Genomic DNA, 20,492 nt, shown 5'->3' with positions numbered 1-20,492 from the left:
TCACACTCACACTCACGGGAAATTCAGAGTCACCAGTGAACCTGACGAGCAAGTCTTTGGACTGTGGGAGGAAGCCGGAGTACCCGGAGGGAGCCCACACATGCACGTGCGCAGCACCTTCTAGCTGTGAGGCGACAGCGCTTTCCACCCCCTTTCAACAGAGGGAAACTAAACACAACCTCAGAGGAACAGATATTTACAAAAAACAAGTAGTTAGAAGCAGTGCTGAACTAATCTGTGGAACAGCTGCAGTGAAGAAATGAAAACATGTAAAACATTAAACAAGTATTGAACTGATTGATATAGTTTACAGAAAAAGGGGGTCGGACCAGGTAAGTTTCTTCACTTCATCCTGCGCCCTCTTCAAACAGACTTTTGTTATAAATTGAGGCTCTTTAGAAAGAATGCAGTTACTGCGATTTGCAAGTTTTTTTCTTTTTCTTTTATTTTGTCATTTTAAACATGTTCGACATAATAAATAAATCAAACAAAAACCACCGTGCAGCCCCAGACGACATTTAGATTTGCTTAATGAAACCATACTCCCATAAAAAACAACAAAACATCAAATAAACAGAAGAAATCACCAGACTCCAAACACTCAGAACTCAAAGTTCTCACACACACATTCATGCAGAGCACAAAATATTTTTTCAATCAGGAGAGACTTTTTTAAGATTGAACAGTTATTTATTTACAAGTTTGGAAAGAATGAAATGTGTCTCATGTGCCATTAGACTCCATCGTGATGTCTTCATGTAATTGAAGATGTCGAGAGGCCGAGAGCAGGATAGGATAACCCCCACTGGTGGTGGTGGTGATGGTGGAGACAGGACGAGCTGAGGAGCTGGACTTGGACGCTGATGAGATGGATTGGAGGTGAACGGGGCGGAGGAGGGTCGCAATGATGGAGCTGAAACGACAAACTGAGAGGAGGATGATTGGTCGACAGATGTCGAGGCTGAATCCGGTTGGTTTAGTACTTAAATAGTAAACGCCTATAATCAGCTGATCACCAGACAGGAAGGACAGAGCGGGAGAGAGAGAGAGAACGTGACGTGAATGAATGATGCTAATGAATGAATGAGTATGAACTGTCGTCCTGGTTGAACTCGGCTACATTTAACATGCCTAGCTCTCTTTTTTAGTTGTACAAATAGATCAAATAAAATACATTTTATTGTATATTTTGTTTTATTTGGATTTTTTGGCGCTCCGGCATTGTAATTTCCTTCGGGGTTAATAAAGTTTTATCTTATCTTATCTTTCAGGCTCCATCACAGCGATCTAGCTGAATGATAAAGGCAAATTATTGAGGTGGAAAACATTCTCAGACGAGTTGTAATGAAGATAAATGTCCTGTCGGTCATTATCTTTCAGTTATTCGTCAGGTCATTAGATTGCAGCTTTATTTCTCGGAACATTAGTGGGAGGACGAACAAGAGACGGGAGGATGGAGGCATTTGCAGGATGGACAGAAATAATGTTCGGGCCTCTGCTTCCCTCAGCCAGCAGCAGGCCAGCAGGACGTTAACCTCTGTGCTCCAGAAGCTCTGCCCGTCTGTGGTCGTTAAAGCTGAAGGAACGCAGCTTGAAACCCTCCAGTCTGACCTTTCGGCCCGAGCACAGCTGAGAGTTGGGGACTTTACAAGACTTTTGCTCTGGTTTATGTAATCCTCAGACACCCCAGAGAGTGATCCAGAGTAACATCCCGAGAGAGGTCCAGGCTCAGGCTGAGGTTTCTGCAGCCAAGAACAAACTTACTTCAACACTCCTGAACCTCCCGTTCCAAGTCAAAGAGATGACTGATGAACTTGCGGCTGAAACAGAAGAGAAAGTTAGCCAAGTCCAACGAGGAAGAAGTCCAGGGAGACAGGACGTTTGGAAGAGCAAGAGACCAGTGATGGGGATCTTTCAAGAGAGACAAAATGCAAGAATAATCAATCACTCTTGAATCTGACAACCACTTTCATAGGGGAGAGGGTTGGGCGGGAAAACTGGAGAGAAACTTCTGGAAAACTGTTGAGGACGATGGGAAGAAAGGTCACTTTGAATAAACAGATATAAGCCCCTGAAAAAAGGGTAATCCTGAAAGTTAAAGGCTAATGTATTAACGAATTACAATGTACACATCAACACATGAACAGGAAGGTGGAGAGTACACATCTTATTTTTAGTTACAGTCAGAGTTGGGAGGGTTACTTTAAAAATGTATTCTGAAACAGTTACTAATTACCTGTTAAAAATGTAACTTAATCCAAGTATCACCATTTTAACGTAACTGATTACTTTCACTTACTTTTGGATGACTTCAACACTAAATCTGCAAATAAAGACGAGAAAAAAGACATTTGAATACAATGACTTTTATTAAAGTGTAACATTATTCCTTCTTTTGTGATGCGCGAGTGCCCGTTTAAATCAATAGCTGTAATTATGCGCATTTGTTCAGTCTGCTGTTCACACGTCTTCACACTCAAACTTCAAGTAAACTGCCATAAACTTTATTCCAGTCTGGAGCTTGTGTTTTTACCCTCACCAGCCCGACCCTTAGCACCACCAGAGTCACAAACAGTTTTTCAGTAGTAGAAGAAGACGACAGGTTAGCTAACATTTTAAACTGGTATTCTGTGCAGCTAACGTTAGCGGTTGGTCTCGCCTGTAAATGTGTCTTTAAATTAGATGTCTGGTTCTCCGATAATGACAACGACAGCTTGACTTGCACTGTACTGTGACAGTTGCCATGGCAACCATAGACCGTTGACGGCAACTTTGAGGAGCGGTGTTGTGAGACGTGTGTGTCGTGACGTGTCGTAGCGTGTGCGCGCAGGTGCGTGGTGTTATCAGAGACGTATAATGTATTTCTTTAATTTCTTTAATTTTATTTTATTTTCTTTGACTAATGTCTAATCCCCCTGGCGTATTTGTGATTGGATAATTGTGTCATTTACGTTGTATACACAATGTTTGATGTTGATGTTGGTCCCTTGTCATTTGCTTCAATAAAGCTTCAATTTGTTAAAAAAAAAACAAAAAAAAAAACAAGTGGTGTTATCAGAGACGGTCAGACGGACGGTTTAGAAATGAGAAGCCAGATGTTATAGAGCGTCTCTGGTATTATATCATCTTCATTTTAAAATGTGTTTTAAAATTGTAATCCGAGTAATCTCCATTTTTAATAAATATATCTGTGATCTAATTACGTCTTTTTTTCTGTTACTGTAACAGAATACAGTTGCCTTTCTTTTTTTTTATCCTAATTACGTTACGCCGTTAGTCTCCGAGCCTGGTTACCACAGAACATTAAGATCAGAACAAAGATGCTTAAACTCATAAAATGCTTAAATGTAACTTCACATTCGATACAAAATATGGCTGCACTCAGTACAGCTTCGGGGTTTCCTCTGTGTCTTAGCAGGGGTTTCGCTTGTACACACACACAGATGCTTAACTACCCTGCTAAACCTAGAACATAAACTTAATAAAAGCAACGTTTTTACAGACAAATTAATTCATTTAAACTTTTATTGAAGCCTCGATAATCATCAAATGACTTTCCCAAAAAATGGGGAGAAACCAACAAGACACAAGAGTAACTGGGTGATGTTTTTCCCAAGCAGCATACTTTGGTCGAATGAGACAAAAACAGCAGTTTTGAATTAAACAATAAAGAAAGTTGAAACATTGTTAAATGAACACAGTTCTACATTTTTAAACATCTTGAAACATGTCAATTTTCTCATTTTATTGCTTTCGTCCGTCATGTCTGTATGCTCTTTTTCACCTTATCACAGATAATATCATAAATGTATCACACTTTTTAAATTGTTATAGCAGCACCTCAAAGAACATTTCCTGGGAACCTGCCTCGTGCCACCGGATTGATGGGAACAATCCCAGCAGGACAACAAAAACACACAAGTCTGGACACCCAGCCCTCCCAGGGCCGAGCATGAATCAAATGAACTGAAGCATTTCAACATCTCTCTCACTTCGATGGGCAGCAGAGTTTCCCCTCGGGCCGGGACGAATCAGGAAGTTATTGTTAGTTTTCAGACCGTAAATGACCACATGGAGAGAGTCTCAAGCTCTGACGTTGAAACTTTATCCTCAAACTGTGATGAAACAAAAACACGTCGTCATCCCTGCCACAGGCAGAGAGCCTAGTCCAGGAAGCAGCGCAGGCTCGAACTGGGTCAAAGGTCAAAAAACAAGTTACAACAACAGCGGCTTCTTGTGTTTGCGCGCCAAACAACACAAGTCAGGCCTCGACACCTCTGAGACGCCGCACATTTCCCATGCATTCCTCTGCGAGAGACAGAAGTAGTATATTAAGTGACAGCGAGGACGGACATAACCCAATCTCCCAGTGTCACCGGTTTCCCAAGCCCCCATCCCCTCCTCCCCGCCTCTGCCTCCAGGACTCCCAGTTTAACCTACGAGAGGGAGGATATGCCAGTGAGGCTGTGCAGGGATGGATGTTCTCAGGGATCCAGACGCTAAAACAGGACCAGAGGCTAAGGCCCCCACAGCAATCCTTTTCCTCCTGCTCCAACAGAAGATCTCATAAGGGTGGTTTTAATATGTAACATACTGCAAGCTGGTGGATGTCCAGTCAGTGTTGATTTTAAAAGTAGTCCAATAACACGCTATACTGACGGAGACGGATGATTTGTGTCGAAGACAAATGCCAGCAGAGCCTACATGTTCCAGGAGGCGCTCGAGCAGCAGCAGCCTCTGCTTCGCTCTGCTGCTTTTCTTTTGCTGTTTACTTTGTCTCGCAGGGCTGGAAATCTGGTAACTGTAAAATGTGTCCTTGTCTATAACATGTTTGCACTTGTATTTGGAGATGCCCTTTTTGCTGTTAGAAATGAAAGCAGGGCCATGTGGGCCTAATTCCAGCCCCTTACCCCTCCGTTTTGCATGCTGTCGCCTCGGCTGGTACGTCCCATTTCCTTTTGGATGGAGGGGAAGTCATGTAGCCTTCAAATGCAGACTTCAAACAGAGTTGTTGAAGAACATTTTTAGTATAGTTTGTGAAATGAGGAAGTGCAACATGAAATGTGGCTACTGGTGTGGTTGTAGAAGCCCATGTCCTCTTCCTTTTTTTCCTACAGATTTTTTCTTCTTCCTTGTGCCTTTATTGAGAAGGACAGTGGATAGAGCTGGACATGTGGGAAGAGAGAGTTGGGCCTGTGCCACTGCGTCAAGAACTGTAGCATCTATACATGCGTGCATGCTTTAACTGCTGAGCCAAAATGGTGCCCAACATATAACATTTGTTAAATCAGATGGAATATCAATGCACAGGAGTATTTTGATAGTTTGTTACAACAACCTTTTTATAAACAAAGACATCAGAACTTAAACGACAGCTGCGTGTCAGGACAGTTATCTTTCCATCCTGTGCATGAAGTTTGAAATACGTGACATTACTTGCAGGACTTTTTCATACCATATACATACCTTAGATGGACAGAGATGAGGATGAAAATCTCCTAAATGTTTCTTTACACGAAGGCTTGTTGGTGTTTCAGCCAGCAACAAGTCACAATCGACTGCAGCCACCAAAGAGAAGGTGCAGGCTTACCTGAACAACTGACATGGCTCACAGCTCGGCGTTTGCATCAACCCAGGTGTGTTTTATTCCTATTTACCTACCATATTATATATATATTTCGGTCGGGCTGTGGCTGACAATGTATGACAACGTGTTTACACCGTGAATGCTTTTGGAAAGAGTCTATCCCCAACAAAGAGTCCTTTGAGAGAGATCAGGGCAGCTGCGTGATGCCGTGTGTCTTTTCCGGTAAAGGTTTAAAGCATAAAAACACAAACTGAGCGCAGCTTCTTAAGCGACTTTTGTCTCGTGTTTTTAGGTCTCGGGGCTGCGAATGTTTTGAGGATAAAATCACTGAAGAGAGGAAATCTGATGGAACAAAAACAAGACAAACATCTTGGGGATTTCAGAGGTAAAAACACCCAGTGATCATTTGATAGCATGCAACCATCAACCATCTGCAGCATGCTTTGAACAGGAAGTAAGCTGGTGTTTTATCAGTGTATCTTAATGTCAGTTTAAGTTATCATGGTATGTTTCCTCCAATAGAACGCACGCACACAACATTTTGCAGTGCTCCAAATGGCCTCGTTTCACTGCAATTTATACGAGATTATAATGAACACAATAATGCAGGAGGGAAGTTTCTTGCACCCGTCGACCCTGGAGGTGTTTCACTCTGGCACGCTTCTTCAGGACTGTGATTAGGAAGATTTTTAATAACTTGAGTAATTCCCTCACTTTTCATCAGATCAAAACTTTTATTTTTCCAAAACCTGGAAAGAAAAACACCTGAAAAATTATTATTTCCAGTGGCCTTAGCCACTAACTTTGTCTTCAGTACAAATAAGCAGATGATATTACGCTAACACGCTCAAATAAGTTAACTTTTAGTCTTGTTTTATTTAATCTAAAACGTTGCATTATTCCTTCGTCTATGTGCAGAGAAAGATTGGAGCTGCAGAGGATGAAACATCCTCTCTGACAGAAGAAGAAATTCAGGCGGTGAGAATCAGCAGAGTCAGAGAAGTGCAGGTCAGTTTGTGGAGGGGGGACATGTGGATTTGTTTCAGAGCACATTTGAGAAGTAAACCCGTGTTACATTTTGATTCTAGCTTCAGAGAAAAGTAGGAATTTGTCATTGTATTGTTGTCCAACTCTGTTATAATCATCATGTAACCTAAGCAACAGCACGGCTCTTTGGTGCTTTGAACCTTTTAGTCTTTGCAGCAGATCTACAAGCTGTAACAGGCTGTAGGAGTAAAGACAATACTTGATAGTAAAATCAGTAGATTTGGGGGGATTTTTAGGGGATTTCATGATAATAATTAAAAGATAAAACACTGCCCACATTTCCTCTAAAGCTGGGGTGTGCAGTTTGAAATCTGTAAGCCCGTCTCACAACGCCGTTTCATAAACATGCTTCACATGCAACGTACTGCATGCTTTGCACACTGCTTTTTGGATTAACATACAATCAAACCAATCATACAATGCATTTAGATGTCAAAAGAAAAATTAAGTTAGCTGCTAAACCTCCGAGGAGAAGAACGGCACGCTCACTTACAACTTGAGGCCGGTTACCTCCTCTTCATCTCTGAAACACATCGCTGATGTTGACACTTATCTGACTTAGGTTTTTCGGGTTGCTTTGCAGTTAAGGCACTTGTCGCCTGTGCTGAAATGTCCACTTTTTTTGTGCAGGATTTTGCACCATTGATTCAGGCTTTCATGTGCACTTTCAGCACACCGTCAATAGGAATTCCCTCACTCTGAAACAACCTGCGATTTGCCAAGTTTCACCTTCTCAGGTGAGATTTTTTAAAGCCTGTAAACAGCCAAAAAGGAGGCGCAGAAGTTTACTCTTAATTTATTTGTTATTTTGCCTACGAACTCTAAAGTAGAAGATTGTTATGATGTTTTGTCCCTACACCCTGACTTTAAGCCAAAGAAATATTGATTTGGCAGCCGTTATTCTGCAGTGTTGCTTAACAAACCGCAGTGTTCTCATGACATCATTGTCCTGTTTCACAACACCAGCCCTCCTGGAGTTCTGTGTACGCACATTTGATTGTTCCCCACTGACACAATGAAGGTGAACTGCTTCCTCGTGAACTTTCATTTCAGTTTTCCCATGAGCCAATACGAGCCTCCCCCTCCTGCAGCGTGCATGCTGCAGAACCGGTCCCACCAGCTTTACGTTGTCGTTTACATTTATGGGATTACGAGCGCTCTGATACCTGAACTTCAGGGAATACCTTCAGTTAACACTTTTTAACAGACAGTTTAATAGTCTGCAGTAAATGTGGAACTTTTTACGCCTCCCTGTGTATTTGTTGTTTGTGGTTTCATGTGTGTCTAACAGGCCGCTGCTGGGAGTCATGTGTAAATATCTCCCTAATCTCGACATGACCTGAATAACTAAAAAGGTGTCCCTGTTAACTCTCAAACATTTAGCTAATCCTCTGTAAATTGAATGTGATGATTCACTCTCTGGCGAAAGTGTGCTGCACATATTTCCCGCTTAATAACTTATGGTTTCTCTTTGGAACAGACGTGGACGAGTCGCTGCCTGTTTCTGTCTCATGCGATCCATCTGCTGCCTGTCAGGCTGGAAACGATTAGCACTGCTTCTTTCAGACTGAGTGTCAGGAGGCGTGGTGAAAGCAGCTCTGATTTGACAGCCATAGAAACATAACATACTCAACACAGGACTGTGCAAACACTGTTTTCTATAGAGCAAGTTAATTAAGGCTGCGATTGATTTCAGAGGAACTTTAGTGGAGCTTGCAGATTTCAGGTCGTCCTCTTTAAAGGAGGAAATGTTTTTGCTAACATATATTAACTCGTAGAGCTGCAAGAAGATGGATTAGTCACACACACATTTAAAAACAACAGAAGTTTACCAAAGTGCTGCACAATCAAACATAAAAACCATAAAAACAACAATAAAACAAAAAGACCAATTCAAAGACCAATAAGAAAGTAAAGGAATAAAAAATGCGACTCTCATGCAGAGCCAAAAACCGAGGAATAAAAAGGTTTGATTTAAAAACAGGCAGTGTGGGGGACAGCCGGACATGTGGAGGCAGAGCGTGCCAGAGCTTTGGCGCTGCGACAGAAAAGGCTCGCCTCTGAGCTTCAACTTTGACCTCAGGACTTGGCCTTGGATAAAAGCCGCTGTTGGAAAAAGTTTGATTTCACAACTGAGTTTATCTGCTTGTCCATTTTAAAATCTTAAAATCTAGCGGTTATGACCCCCAGATTTATTTTACAGAGGGTTTAAGAAAGGTCCAAGCTGGGGGCATTGCAGCCTCTACTGGGTACAAAAATAAGGACTTCTGTTGTGGTGGCTAAATAATTTAAACATATATTCCTAATCTCAATAACAACAACAACCAGCAGTTACTTGAAAATGTGAATTATTTGACGCACATTAATAGTAATAATAATGAACTTTACTTATAGTACTTTTCAAAACAGCAGTTCCAAAGTGCTTCACAGTTAATAACAGAAATGCAGAATAGCAGCATAAAAACATCTAATTAAATACAAATTAAAATGCTCCACAGATACTCCACAGTAAAAGCAATAAACATAATAAGAATTAAAAAAAATACACACAGGTCTGTATGTGACTGACTGACTGACTGACTGAGTGACTGAACTTTCAGAGCTGTAGAGAGAGAGAGTTACGACATCGCAATGGAGCATATTGGACCTCCACCAACACGACTCACGGCTCTGGATACTTTGTTCGGGGAGTAGGCGGGGCTGCTCCTCCGCTGCTCGTCCGCTGTCCTCACCTACGTCCACGGCGCGCACCTGCTTTCAAACACGTTGTCATCGGCCTCATAAGGACAGTCCTTGTAACACATTGCCCACAAAAGCGCACATTGACCTGATGCGGTCAGCCACACACTAGGTCTGGACCTAGTCTTGTTTAAATTGTGGAACAGACTCAGCCCACCTGACACTGAAAAGCACGGCCCCCCCTTTGTTCGACCGAGGGATATTTAAAAGCAACGATCTGACGATCTGAGTAATCTTGACGAAGAGTATTAGGTGATGAGTTCAGAAATATAAGAGGGTGCCATGTGATGGAGAGCTTTGACTTTGATCAGGAGGATCTTGAACTGAAGCTAAGGTAAGTCGGCTGGAATAGAGGTCATAGCTGTCTTCGTCTGGTAGCCGCGTTTTGCACCAGTTGCAGATTCACTTAAACAAGAAAGAAGGGCGTTACAATAATCCAGTCAGGGAGAGATGAAAGCATGAATGATCTGCTCTGTGATGCTCTCGGGCAAAGTCCGACAGATTTTAGAAATATTTCTGAGTTGCAAAAAAACAAGTCTGAACCGATTTGCTAATGTGATCATTAGAACTCAGGTTATAATCAAACACAACAGCAACAATCCTAGATCATGCTTTTACATTCCCAGCTGAAGGCGCAAGGTTTAATTAATAGTCTGAATGAACTGTCTTTCAAATTTCCTTCAATTTGACTAAATTTCAGCGCAAAACTTGTTAATGTGAGGTCGTTAAAGAACACGAAATTGATACCAATTGTTCAATGTGTGTATATATTTTTCTCTTCTATGCTTCATATGAAACAGTTAGAAATCTCTTATTTACCATCTAAAAAAATCACGGTTTCATTTTCCCCTCAAACTATTCGCTGACGCAGACGAGTGTTGCTTTAATTGATGTTAAGTAGTTTTGGAAACTCTGGTGAATCAGTACCTGGACAGTTTCTGATGACACACACATTTATAAGTTTTGTTCTGACTTCAAAGAGCGTAAAATTATTTCCTGTTTCCTGCTGCAGATTATTGTCACCAGGTGTGATGCAGAGCCGTTAAACACATCATGGAGTAAATCTGTGCAAACATTTACAAACACAGTCAGAGTCAACTCGTGAGTCACGCACAGAGTACGTGTTTGGGAACAAGGTCACAATGTGTGTGTTTGTGTGTGTGCGTGCATGTGTGTGCAGGCCCTCAGGCAGCACATGGAGGCCTTTCAGCAGCAGTAGAAGCAGAGAGACTGACTGGTCGGGAGTTTGACGGCAGCAGGACGAGCTGGTCAGTAACAACAACAACAACAACAACAAAACAAGCCTGATATGGAAAAAGATTGCAGCAACAGTAAACAGTGTCAATCCGACCGTTGAAAGGACCATCAAAGACGTTCAAAATTTGGTGCTACTGGTCAGCAGGTCTCACTGATTGTTACCATGGTAACATGGGTCTTAGAGCCATGTTAGCCTGGGGGTAAGGTGTCTAATTTTTTTGATTTGCAATTAGTCAATCATTACTTTTGTGAAACGGTCTAACCTGCTTTAGACTAATCTATGAGCAATATTCAGACTGGCCTAACACTATAGACAAGTCTAAAACAACAAACCGGCCCCGTGGCGCAGCTCCGTGTGCAGCCCCATCACTCTGACATCTCTCCATTAATTCATGTCTACACTCCAGTTTGTACATGTGTGTATTTCGGGCCTGTCTCCTCCTCCTCCCCCTCCTCCTCCTCCTCCTCCTCCTCCTCCTCTTTTTGCCAACTTTAAAATCACTATATGTTTTAAAATGTTTCAAAATATAAATGCACGTAAGAAAGGAACTGTAAGGCAAGGTTAAGTTAGTTATGTAAATGTTTATTCCACCACAGGGACTTACTGAAACATCTTTTCTCTTCATTTCGTAAATCAGATGATCAACATGGAATCTCATCTATTTTTTAGTTAGTGGAGTTTTTCAGAATAATTTACCTCTCTTTCAGGAAAAAAAAGCAAAATACAAAATATCTCAAGCTTTTATTTTGAAAGTGTTCAGTCAGTGCATCAACCTCCTTGGAAGTAACCTTAATATCTCTGGCTGAATTACAGGACTCCCCACACAAACCTGTTTGGTCACATTGTCTGTTTATACAGTATATCTACAGAAGTGCTGACATCAGAATAATCTGCATATAAAACTGCAGGCTCGGTGCTCTTTATGAGTTAAGAGTCAATCGGTAATGTCTGCATTTCAACTGTGTGCGTGCTAAACAGCAGCAGGCCTCACTGCGTCTCACTCTTTAGCTACACAGAAAAAGGAGGAGGTCTCTGTTCTAATGAAAACTGGTTTTAAAACATCTGAGAGAGTTCACACACATTTTATGAGCAGGTACTCGCTCACATATTTGACCTCATGCAAGAACATTTTCTGCATTCTTGTCCAGGACTTTGTTTTCTTATTTGTGTGTGTGTGAGGTTTGCTCGCACGTGTGTTTCAGATAAGATTCACCTTACTGTCTTAACCAGACAGACTTTTCTTGACTCACTTGTTTTTCCATGTCCCTGATGTGTCTCACTTGTGAATGAGGAGGTGAACAGTCATTAGATTTGACCATTAGCATAATAGACGCACTGAGAGAAGGCCATATAAGGCTGCCTGGTCCGCTCTCCGTTTGTGGAAAACTTTAAGTCACAAAAATGGGGAAAAAAACAAAAAAACAGTAAAATTACGTTGAAATGACAGAGTCCTGTTTCAGACGAAAACATGACAAGTACAGCAGAGTCATTAGTCTTATTAGAGGAAATGAAACAATGAGAAATTTGCCTTTATTCAGTTATTCAGAAACTCTAACAGTCATGAATATATTAGAAAACAGAGCTTACTATAGCCAACTGTAGGATAAGTCATACTGATGGATGCTAGAGTGCAGTTCCTCCTGCCAGTGGGAGAGATTTTTTCTATAAAGCACTGAAATGTTGACGTTTCTGCACTGAAATAAACGGATACACATCTTATTCAATGATTGATGTTATGATGAATACATTTTAGTTTCTCTTAGTTATAGAAACTGTGGGGAAACACTTTGTTCCTGCTGGTTTGTGCTATGAGAACACATTTGTGCGGTTCTTGCTTTAGAGCCGGATCAGACAGAACGCGTTTTGCAGGCTGTAAAACGTGAGGCGCACCGCACGGCCTTTTTTGTGGAAGTAAACACCTGATCAGACAGAGCGCGTTTAAGCAGCTGGGGGCTGCTTTTTTTCTACTGTTGTTAAGGCAACCACCAAATCATTAGCTGTCATTAACCTAACCGTTATATTGTAAACTGACATAAGGCCCGCCCCTCCTTTCATCCGATTCGACAATGAGAAAAAACGGCCATGACGTCGGGCGCTTTTCTGCTTTGAGTTTTTTCAACTTGAGGCGCTCGGAGCGTTTCCTGGAAAACGCGAAGCGCTCTGCAACGCAAAAGCAGCGCGCAAAAAGCCTCTCATTGAAAACAATGACAAAAAAGCCCCCAGCTGCTAAAACGCGTTCCGTCTGATCGGACCCTTAGGCCTGTTTTTATGTTAATTAACTACCTTTAACTTAACATTTGAAAAAACAGGGAGATGATAATGTCAACTTCTAGATCCAAGATGTTTATTGTCCCAATGCCCCACTCGCTATACATTATACTCCTTATTACACGGCTACTTACTTACTTTAAATTCATGATTTGACACAAAATGTTGATTTAAATTGTCCTTCAGTGTCTAAGGTTAGAACTCCGTCCATAGCAACGGTCTGGTATACATAGCAACGGTCTTCTATGCAGAAATAACAGATCACAAAACGCCGCAATTGACCAATCAGAATCAAGTATTCAACAAGGCTGTGAAATTCTTTTGCTGGGAGGCTTCATTTAAAAAGAGATAAATATTGAATATATTAAATATAAAAACATATGTAATATAATAAAGAAAGGCATAAAAGGCCAAAAAAAAAAGCAGTAATTCAAACAAAAACAAGGATATTTGAGAAAGTATGTACATTTAGGGTTAAATATATACATTTAATGCAAAATATATAGACTTAAAGCAGAGGCAGAAAGTTGTATTTTGCATAACATTTTGAAGTCCAATGTTTGGATGTGCACAAAAACGTATCACCGTAGTGTCTCTGTCGTACTCATGTTTTGAAGCAGTCATAGCACAAAGGCAAGGGCATTGATGGTGTCAAATAATGAAGCCTTGCTGCCCTCCAGTGGCCCTCAGTCTTCTTTCAACTACGAGAATAAACTAAAAGACCAGCCAGTGAAGGATGAGAGCAACACTAGAGACTGATAAAGGGCTCATCATTTTTTGTTGTTGTTACACGCCCTAAAAATGCCATAAAACACAGAAAATACATTAAAAAAGGTTCACTTTTATAAATCATTAAGTGTTTATTTAATTACTGTTGGTTGTGTTTTTTCCACTTCACAACTCTTAAAGTTTCTATTGTTCAGAAGTTCTGTGCTTCACCTTTGTGTCTGCCCTGTAAATCATGTCGGTATCATATTATTAAAGAATATAATACGGCGTTAAGTGGTCGTTAAGCACCCTGACAATAATTCATGAGGACGAACAAAAGATGGTGTCACTGACTGACTGACCTCATTACACGTTCATCAAGTGCAAGTCGATACGCTCCCTGTGACGGTTCTGTCACTGCCCGAACTTGATTTTACCTTCAGCAGCTTAAAGGGTCGCTCGCACGTGTCAACAAGTAGGTGAAATAAAAAGCTACTGTTTAAAGTGTTCAAGAGTTCAGTAACAGGCTTATGAAGCTGAAAAACAAGGCCGAATCGCAGCACTAAACTAAACATTTCTCAACTGTAAGGCAGAAGTCCTCCCAGCATAAGGATCCTAATGGGACCTCAAAAGAAAACCAAGATCGCATCAGGCAACGTCCACATTAAGCTAAATGACATCGTTACCATCTAACAAAAGAACAACATCACTAAGTAGATTTAAAGTGTTGGCTGAGTAATGGAGGATCCTTTGGCCCCCACAGCAGTGAATCAAATTGTTCTTCACCGTCTTTGTCCTTCTTCACCTCTTGTCTCCTCCTCTTCTTACCCGATGTGGCCAACTGACCAGTCAGCTTGTGAAGCTCCTGTATGATAACCTTAACATCCAGTTCATGCTGAGAGGCCTTCAGGGTCGCAGTGTTAAAGGGAAAAGTTCGGATGAAGTCTCCGACTCTGAGCGGAGGAATGTGTTGTCCATTCAGTGCTGTGTTCCCCTCGAGAGGAGTCCTCGCTGGCCTGTTGTTCCCACTGTGAAACGATGGAAACATCTGTTGGTGATGCTGAATGAATAGTCCGACCTTTTATAACTTGTGCCAATTTCTCCGTACGGGAGCAGCTATTAAGAGACTAAGCTATTGCTAAAGAAGAATAATTAACTCCCTCGTCTGGTCATATGAATCAAGCCACAGAAGATACTGTTGAGAAAAGGCTCCATTCTAAGGCTGTAGTTAAAGGAGCAGTTCGCCCCTGGGAAAAGCCTCTGCCAGTCAAAGCTGGTGTTCTCTGTAATCGATAGAAGCAATACTATTTGAAATTGGCGCCATAGCTGTGGAGAATGTTGTACAAACTGCTCATGGTTTCGCCCATTCTACATTCCTACAACACCCAGCATGCATTGCGGCCCTCCCTGAGACGCTGGAGTGACTACTCCTACCGTTTTCGCTGCAGGCAATGGTTTAGAGCGGTACAGCATCCAAAATACAACGAGAATATACCGGTGGATCGTCTAAAAAAATCAGGTCTGCAGTCTACATTTCACACCTGACGATTTTAAACGAGACGTGACATTGGAGGCGGCGTCCTAGATTGAGGAAGTGTAGTTTAGAGAGCTCCCTGGCCTCCGCCGTAGTCTGGCGGAGGTTTCCCAGAATAGCGTGATAGGACTGAGGTTGAAAATCAGCAAACTGGTCCTTAAGCATTAGCATTGGTCAGATTTGCATTGAGGCCAACAGCCCTGCAGCCATAACTCTTGAGCTCAGTATCAGCCTGATATATTTCCAAATTTTCAAAGACAATGCAATAAGGTTTAGATTTCTCCTAACAAATGTACAGAATCCACAGCAGTGCTGTATTTACCTGTGAATGTCTGGCAGCTTCCAGGGCACAGCAGGACGTCTGATTCCCAGCCTTCTCGGTGGGATATCATGTATCGAAGAGGAAACGTCTGTCCCTTCTGAGAGCTCCGTCTCAGCTTCTGTTTCAGCGTCGTCACAGTTTGTAACCTCAGACTCGTGAAGTCTCCTGTTGTCCATCAGCCACGGTGCAAGAGCCGAACACATCTGACTTTTGACCACTGACACGTTTGTCCTTGAATGTGAGCCGAGTATCAAGTTTAGGGTCTTGTCGGTGTGGGTTTTGGTGATCACCCTGCACCTGGCTGCTTGTATCTTGTTTAGGTCAACTGGGGGAAGGTGTCTCGGGTTGTTAGCTACGAAAGAATTCTGCCTGGACGGTCTTTGGTTCGTTTTTTCAGGCTGGTGGATAGTTTTAAGCAGAGGAAGTGTTTGATTTTGAGAGGACTTGCCAGCACTCCTTCGCTTTTGAAATGTGGTTTCCTTAAACTTCGAGAGAACAGGATTGAAGCAAGAGTTTTTGTACCCTCGTCTCTGATAAGCCCTCTCTCTAAAGCTGTCGATCAACGTATAATTCATCAAATCAATAAGGTCGCTGATGAGCCTTTTCTTCACGGTAATATCTGCCTGGCAGTCCAAAGTCAAGGCGGGACTGTAGTTGACCTCCAGCAGCCAAGGTTTAAACTTAGCATCAAGGAGGATATCAAAGCCAAACAGCTCCACACAGTTCGGACAGGAAGGGACGGTCGGAGCGATCGTGAGGAGGGTCAGAGTCACGATGTTGTTGATTCTCTGCCACAAAAGAAGCTCGTTGATGTCTTGGCTGTGGAGGAAATGCCTGAACTTGCTCATAGTCCACTTGCATCCTTGGCCCACTCTTTCTTTTTGGGATTTGTAGAAGGGGCCAAACTTGTTGATGCTGGTGTTGGTGAGATGAGCGTACAGGTTCTGCAGAGACGACAGGTTGTACTTCTCTGTGGCGAATCGCACCAGGCCGTCTTGGTGGATGTAAACAGTCAGTGGATGAAAGCTCTTCACGCACACGTAGATCCTCAGGTCAAACTTGTAGCCAGAGATCAGCAGAGGGTTACTGATGTACCTCTGGACGATGACCGAGCAGTCGTAGACCAAGTCCTTGATGTCCTCAAAGATGAAGATCCCTCTGCCTCTGGAGAGATCCACAGGCTTGCATATCCAATAAACCGATGGTCCTCTGGTCAGACGCAGTTTGTGGCATTCGGACAGGAAGCGGGTGTAGTCGTTGGGGAGGATGAAAGCGGTGGGACTGAAGTCATAAAGAGCTGAACCAAATGTGGCTCTCATCCTCCTCAGGTTGCGAGCCAAGCAGTCCTTCCAAAGAACGGAAAATAGTTATTTTAGAGTGTGATCACTTTATCTGAAAAGAACTCTTTCATTGGCAACTCTTCAAGATTTCTTGCCTCAGGCCGCATGTACATCTGCTGCTTACATTTGATCTATACCTGGATACGTTATCCAGATAATGATGCCCAATTTGGTTCCACACCAGTGCATAAAATACGTTCTTGTCATTCTCATTGTGCCTACATTTTGATCGAATGTGCAAATTAGTTATGGGGAAAAACGTTTCAGTGGATATGGCATGTTCAATGACAACGGAGACGTCACTACAAATGGACAACATTAATATCAATTAACCAATTAATTTAACTAATTGGCTGGCCTGTCATGGTTGTAGTTTGTTACTTTTATTTTGGTGTTTTTGGTTTGTTCTGCTTTGTTTCCCTTTCCCTCAGTTTGCAGTGGTGTGGCAGGGGGCGTGGCTGACCCACTTTCTGTGTCCTGAGCTGCAGCTGAGCACACACCTGATTCCCATCCACCAGCAATCAACTCCTCTATAAAAGCTCGGTCCTCACTCCACTTCCTTGCCAGATAATTCCGTCCTGTTCGGTAGAGCTTTTGCTTCTAGTGTTGTTTCGCATACGTGAGTTTTCTCATTCTCGTGAGGCAGCCTGGTTTGGCTCTATATCTGTCAAATGTAAATCTAAGATTGATAAAATGCTTAAATGTGCCATGAAAGTGATTGGTATGAAAGATTACCTGTCCCTTCAAACTATCTTTGGAAAAATTGTTGTCAATCAGGCACAAAAAATCTTGAAGGACTCTTCTCATGTTCTCTTCTCAGAATATGAACTGTTGCCCTCTGGAAGACGGTTTAGAGCTAGTAGATATAAAAACAATCGCTTCAAGCTCTCCTTCCTCCCTACTTCCATCACTCTACTCAACAAACAGCCTGCAATAACATAATGTTTTAGTAAGAGGTTGTTCCACTCTTGCATACATTTTTACTGCCATGTGGTATCTTACTGTATTTATGATATTTGCTGTGTCACTGGTTTGCCACAGTGATAGTCTTTTTTATTTTTTGATAGTGGGCATGTTATTGTATGGTTGTATGTATTGTATGATTGGTATGATGAATGTATTGATTGTGAGCAGCATTGCACTTATGTCCATGACAAATTTCCCTCCGGGGACAATAAAGTTTATCTTATCTTTTCTTCTCCAGTGTGGTTTTTTGTAAGTGTTTTTCTAATATCATTTCTCTCGTGTTTTTCCTCGTGTGTGCCTCACTGCCGCTGAAGAGTGTTTTTGTGTTGCTACATGCTCCTGCATTTCCTGGTCAGCACGTCTCCTAATACACCACCTGAGTTTTTGTTTGCTACTTTGTGCTCGGTGATATTTTTGTATCTTTGTATATTTTTGCCTCTCATAAATTAAAAGACTGTTCCTTAACCTGCTACTGTGTCTGTGTCCGCAACTTTGGGTCCAACTAGTCAAAAACGTGTCATGGCCTTGTTTAAGCTCACGGGAAGAGAAATTTTGTGCGCTTTTACCATTTCACTGGCAAACATCTTTCTTCAGGTCTTGGTCATGCTTTAAGAATTGCAGTTACACCTGGCTTTGGTCCAATAACGATAAGAAGTCGACCTTCTTCAAATGTTGTCTGGTTAATCGCAATGAGTTCTGCATGCAATTACAGCTCGGAGTTAGATACCTTTTTGTTATGCAGATAATTTACCCAATTACAAATTATATTCCTTCTCTTGCTCCTTCCATTTTGTATATCTATATATATTTATTTTTGTTTACCTTATTTATTTGTTTAATTATTTATTTATCTTCTTATTTGGCCAGTGGGGATAATGATGGGGAAGACGTGTGGCGGGAGTGTGAGGGGGGATTTAAAGTCTTAACTGTACTATATAAATATGTCATAACTGTATTGCCTCTAAAAATACAATAAAAAGAACTTTGAGTTTTGGTGTACAACCTTTATTCATTTTTGATGTTCTCATTGGACCATTGACAAACTTTGACTGCCCTCAGATTAAGTTTCATACCAGGATTTCTGTACATTAATTTGGATAATACACCGACATACTTCCTCCTATTTGGAAATATTGACACAGCTTGAAAGGGAAAGTGCAAACACATGCAGGAATCTTGTGTCTGCATCATGTTTGCACGATGGGATGATGAACCTTCTTAAACATACAAAGCAAACACATCATGTCAGACCTTTACCTTGCGTGTGATACCAACAGTCTTTGGATGGTGGTTGAGCCGCTGCCATGGCAAGAGGTTGTGATACTCAGAGTTTCGAAACGCAGAGCCTCGCCAGTACAGGTTCCAGTCTTCTTTCTCCCGCTCTTCTTCGTCGTATTCCTCCCATCCTCGCTCCAGGAGCACCTCCCTCACCACCTCTGGACCTCGGTCATGTAGCCTGAACACCAGGGACGTAGCCATACGGCATCGTACACTATGGACACTATGGACACAGCACAAATACTAGAGTTGTTGTTCAAGTCATTGTTCCAGATGGCTTTAACCCATGGGAAATATAATAGTATAACCAAAACTGAAATCAAACACCTTGTTATCAATAGATGGAACTTACCCTGATACAGTTTATTATAGTCTTTGGGGTCCAACATGAATAAACAGAACTTGCCCGAGAATCTACACATTTTTAATATTTTTCAGTTTAAAACTAATCCAGCGATAGTTGTGTTTACAATCATGCTAACGTAAAAAGGAACTGCTAATAGCTAATTCGGCATCCTTGTACATGTGCCATTGTGTTTATTTTCTGTCCTATATTATTTGGCAAAGTTTTACATTCTGGTTTTATACCTTTCTGTCTACCAAATAGAAAGAAAGTAGGACAACGTGGGAAAACTGCAGATGTAATTATCAATAAGGTGACAAATCACCCACATTTTCAATCCAGACAAGACTTTACGTGTACCCTACCTCCTCTAGAGCAATAAATCCAGTCCGAATGGGGTTTGAGACGTTAATTCCACTTTTACAAACAGGTCACAGTTCTCGCTCACTGCTTCTTGTTTGTGTGTGAGCCAAAGCGTTTACGTGGTAAATCTGAGAAGCCCAAACAAACCTGACACTTTGTCTCCCCCCGCCCACAGACGGAGGGATCAGACTCAGGCTTCAGCGTGCCAGCTCTCTAACACACACACACACACACACACACACACACACACACACACACACACACACACACACACACACACACCTTATCAAATTCAAATTAAATATGCCAAACTTTATTTAAAACATTTAGAGGTAAAACCCATAAAACAATGAATGTAATGAAGCACATTTCTACTTAAAAAGTTTGCTAAGTCAATATGCAAGAAATATTAGAAATAGAACTATAATATGTAAGCCAGGAACTTCCCCTTTAATGAATAAAAGTCAAAACACAAATTAGGAATAAACAATGTTTTAAAAAAGTGATTTGTCTTACCTGGACAAGCTGAGTGCACATCAGGTTAAAGAATGGCAGGTGTAAGAGACCGTCGTTGTGTCTCTTTGTGTACACTACATGTTCGGTTGTTATAGCTCCTCCTACTTTCACACAAACAGACTTTAACTGTCTGTCAGGCAGGTTTCTACTGTGCAGAACAATGGCTGTTAGATGAATGAATGCCTATTATTAGAGCTGTGTTATAGGAATATTATGCTGATGC

The 20,492-nt window shown here is 41.7% G+C and overlaps 1 protein-coding gene across 1 annotated transcript; it reads right to left on the bottom strand.

Annotated features, from left to right (window-relative positions):
• Positions 1–14,316: 14,316 nt before the first annotated feature.
• Positions 14,317–19,254, bottom strand: ttll2 (tubulin tyrosine ligase-like family, member 2). The gene is made up of 3 exons (XM_069683430.1): positions 19,027–19,254; positions 15,464–16,809; positions 14,317–14,635 (listed from the first exon to the last, which is right to left on the bottom strand). Exons 1-3 carry the CDS (start codon positions 19,246–19,248, stop codon positions 14,317–14,319), a joined length of 1,887 nt encoding a protein of 628 aa, XP_069539531.1. The 5' UTR covers positions 19,249–19,254.
• Positions 19,255–20,492: the final 1,238 nt, after the last annotated feature.

The sequence above is a fragment of the Semicossyphus pulcher genome, unplaced genomic scaffold (genome assembly GCF_022749685.1).
Source record: "Semicossyphus pulcher isolate SPU_LCO1_2020_fin unplaced genomic scaffold, fSemPul1.0.p SCAF_11, whole genome shotgun sequence".
In the NCBI taxonomy this organism is placed as follows: domain Eukaryota; kingdom Metazoa; phylum Chordata; class Actinopteri; order Labriformes; family Labridae; genus Semicossyphus; species Semicossyphus pulcher.
The sequence above is the reverse complement of the archived record's forward strand: the minus strand, read 5'-3'. Positions and strand labels throughout refer to the sequence as shown.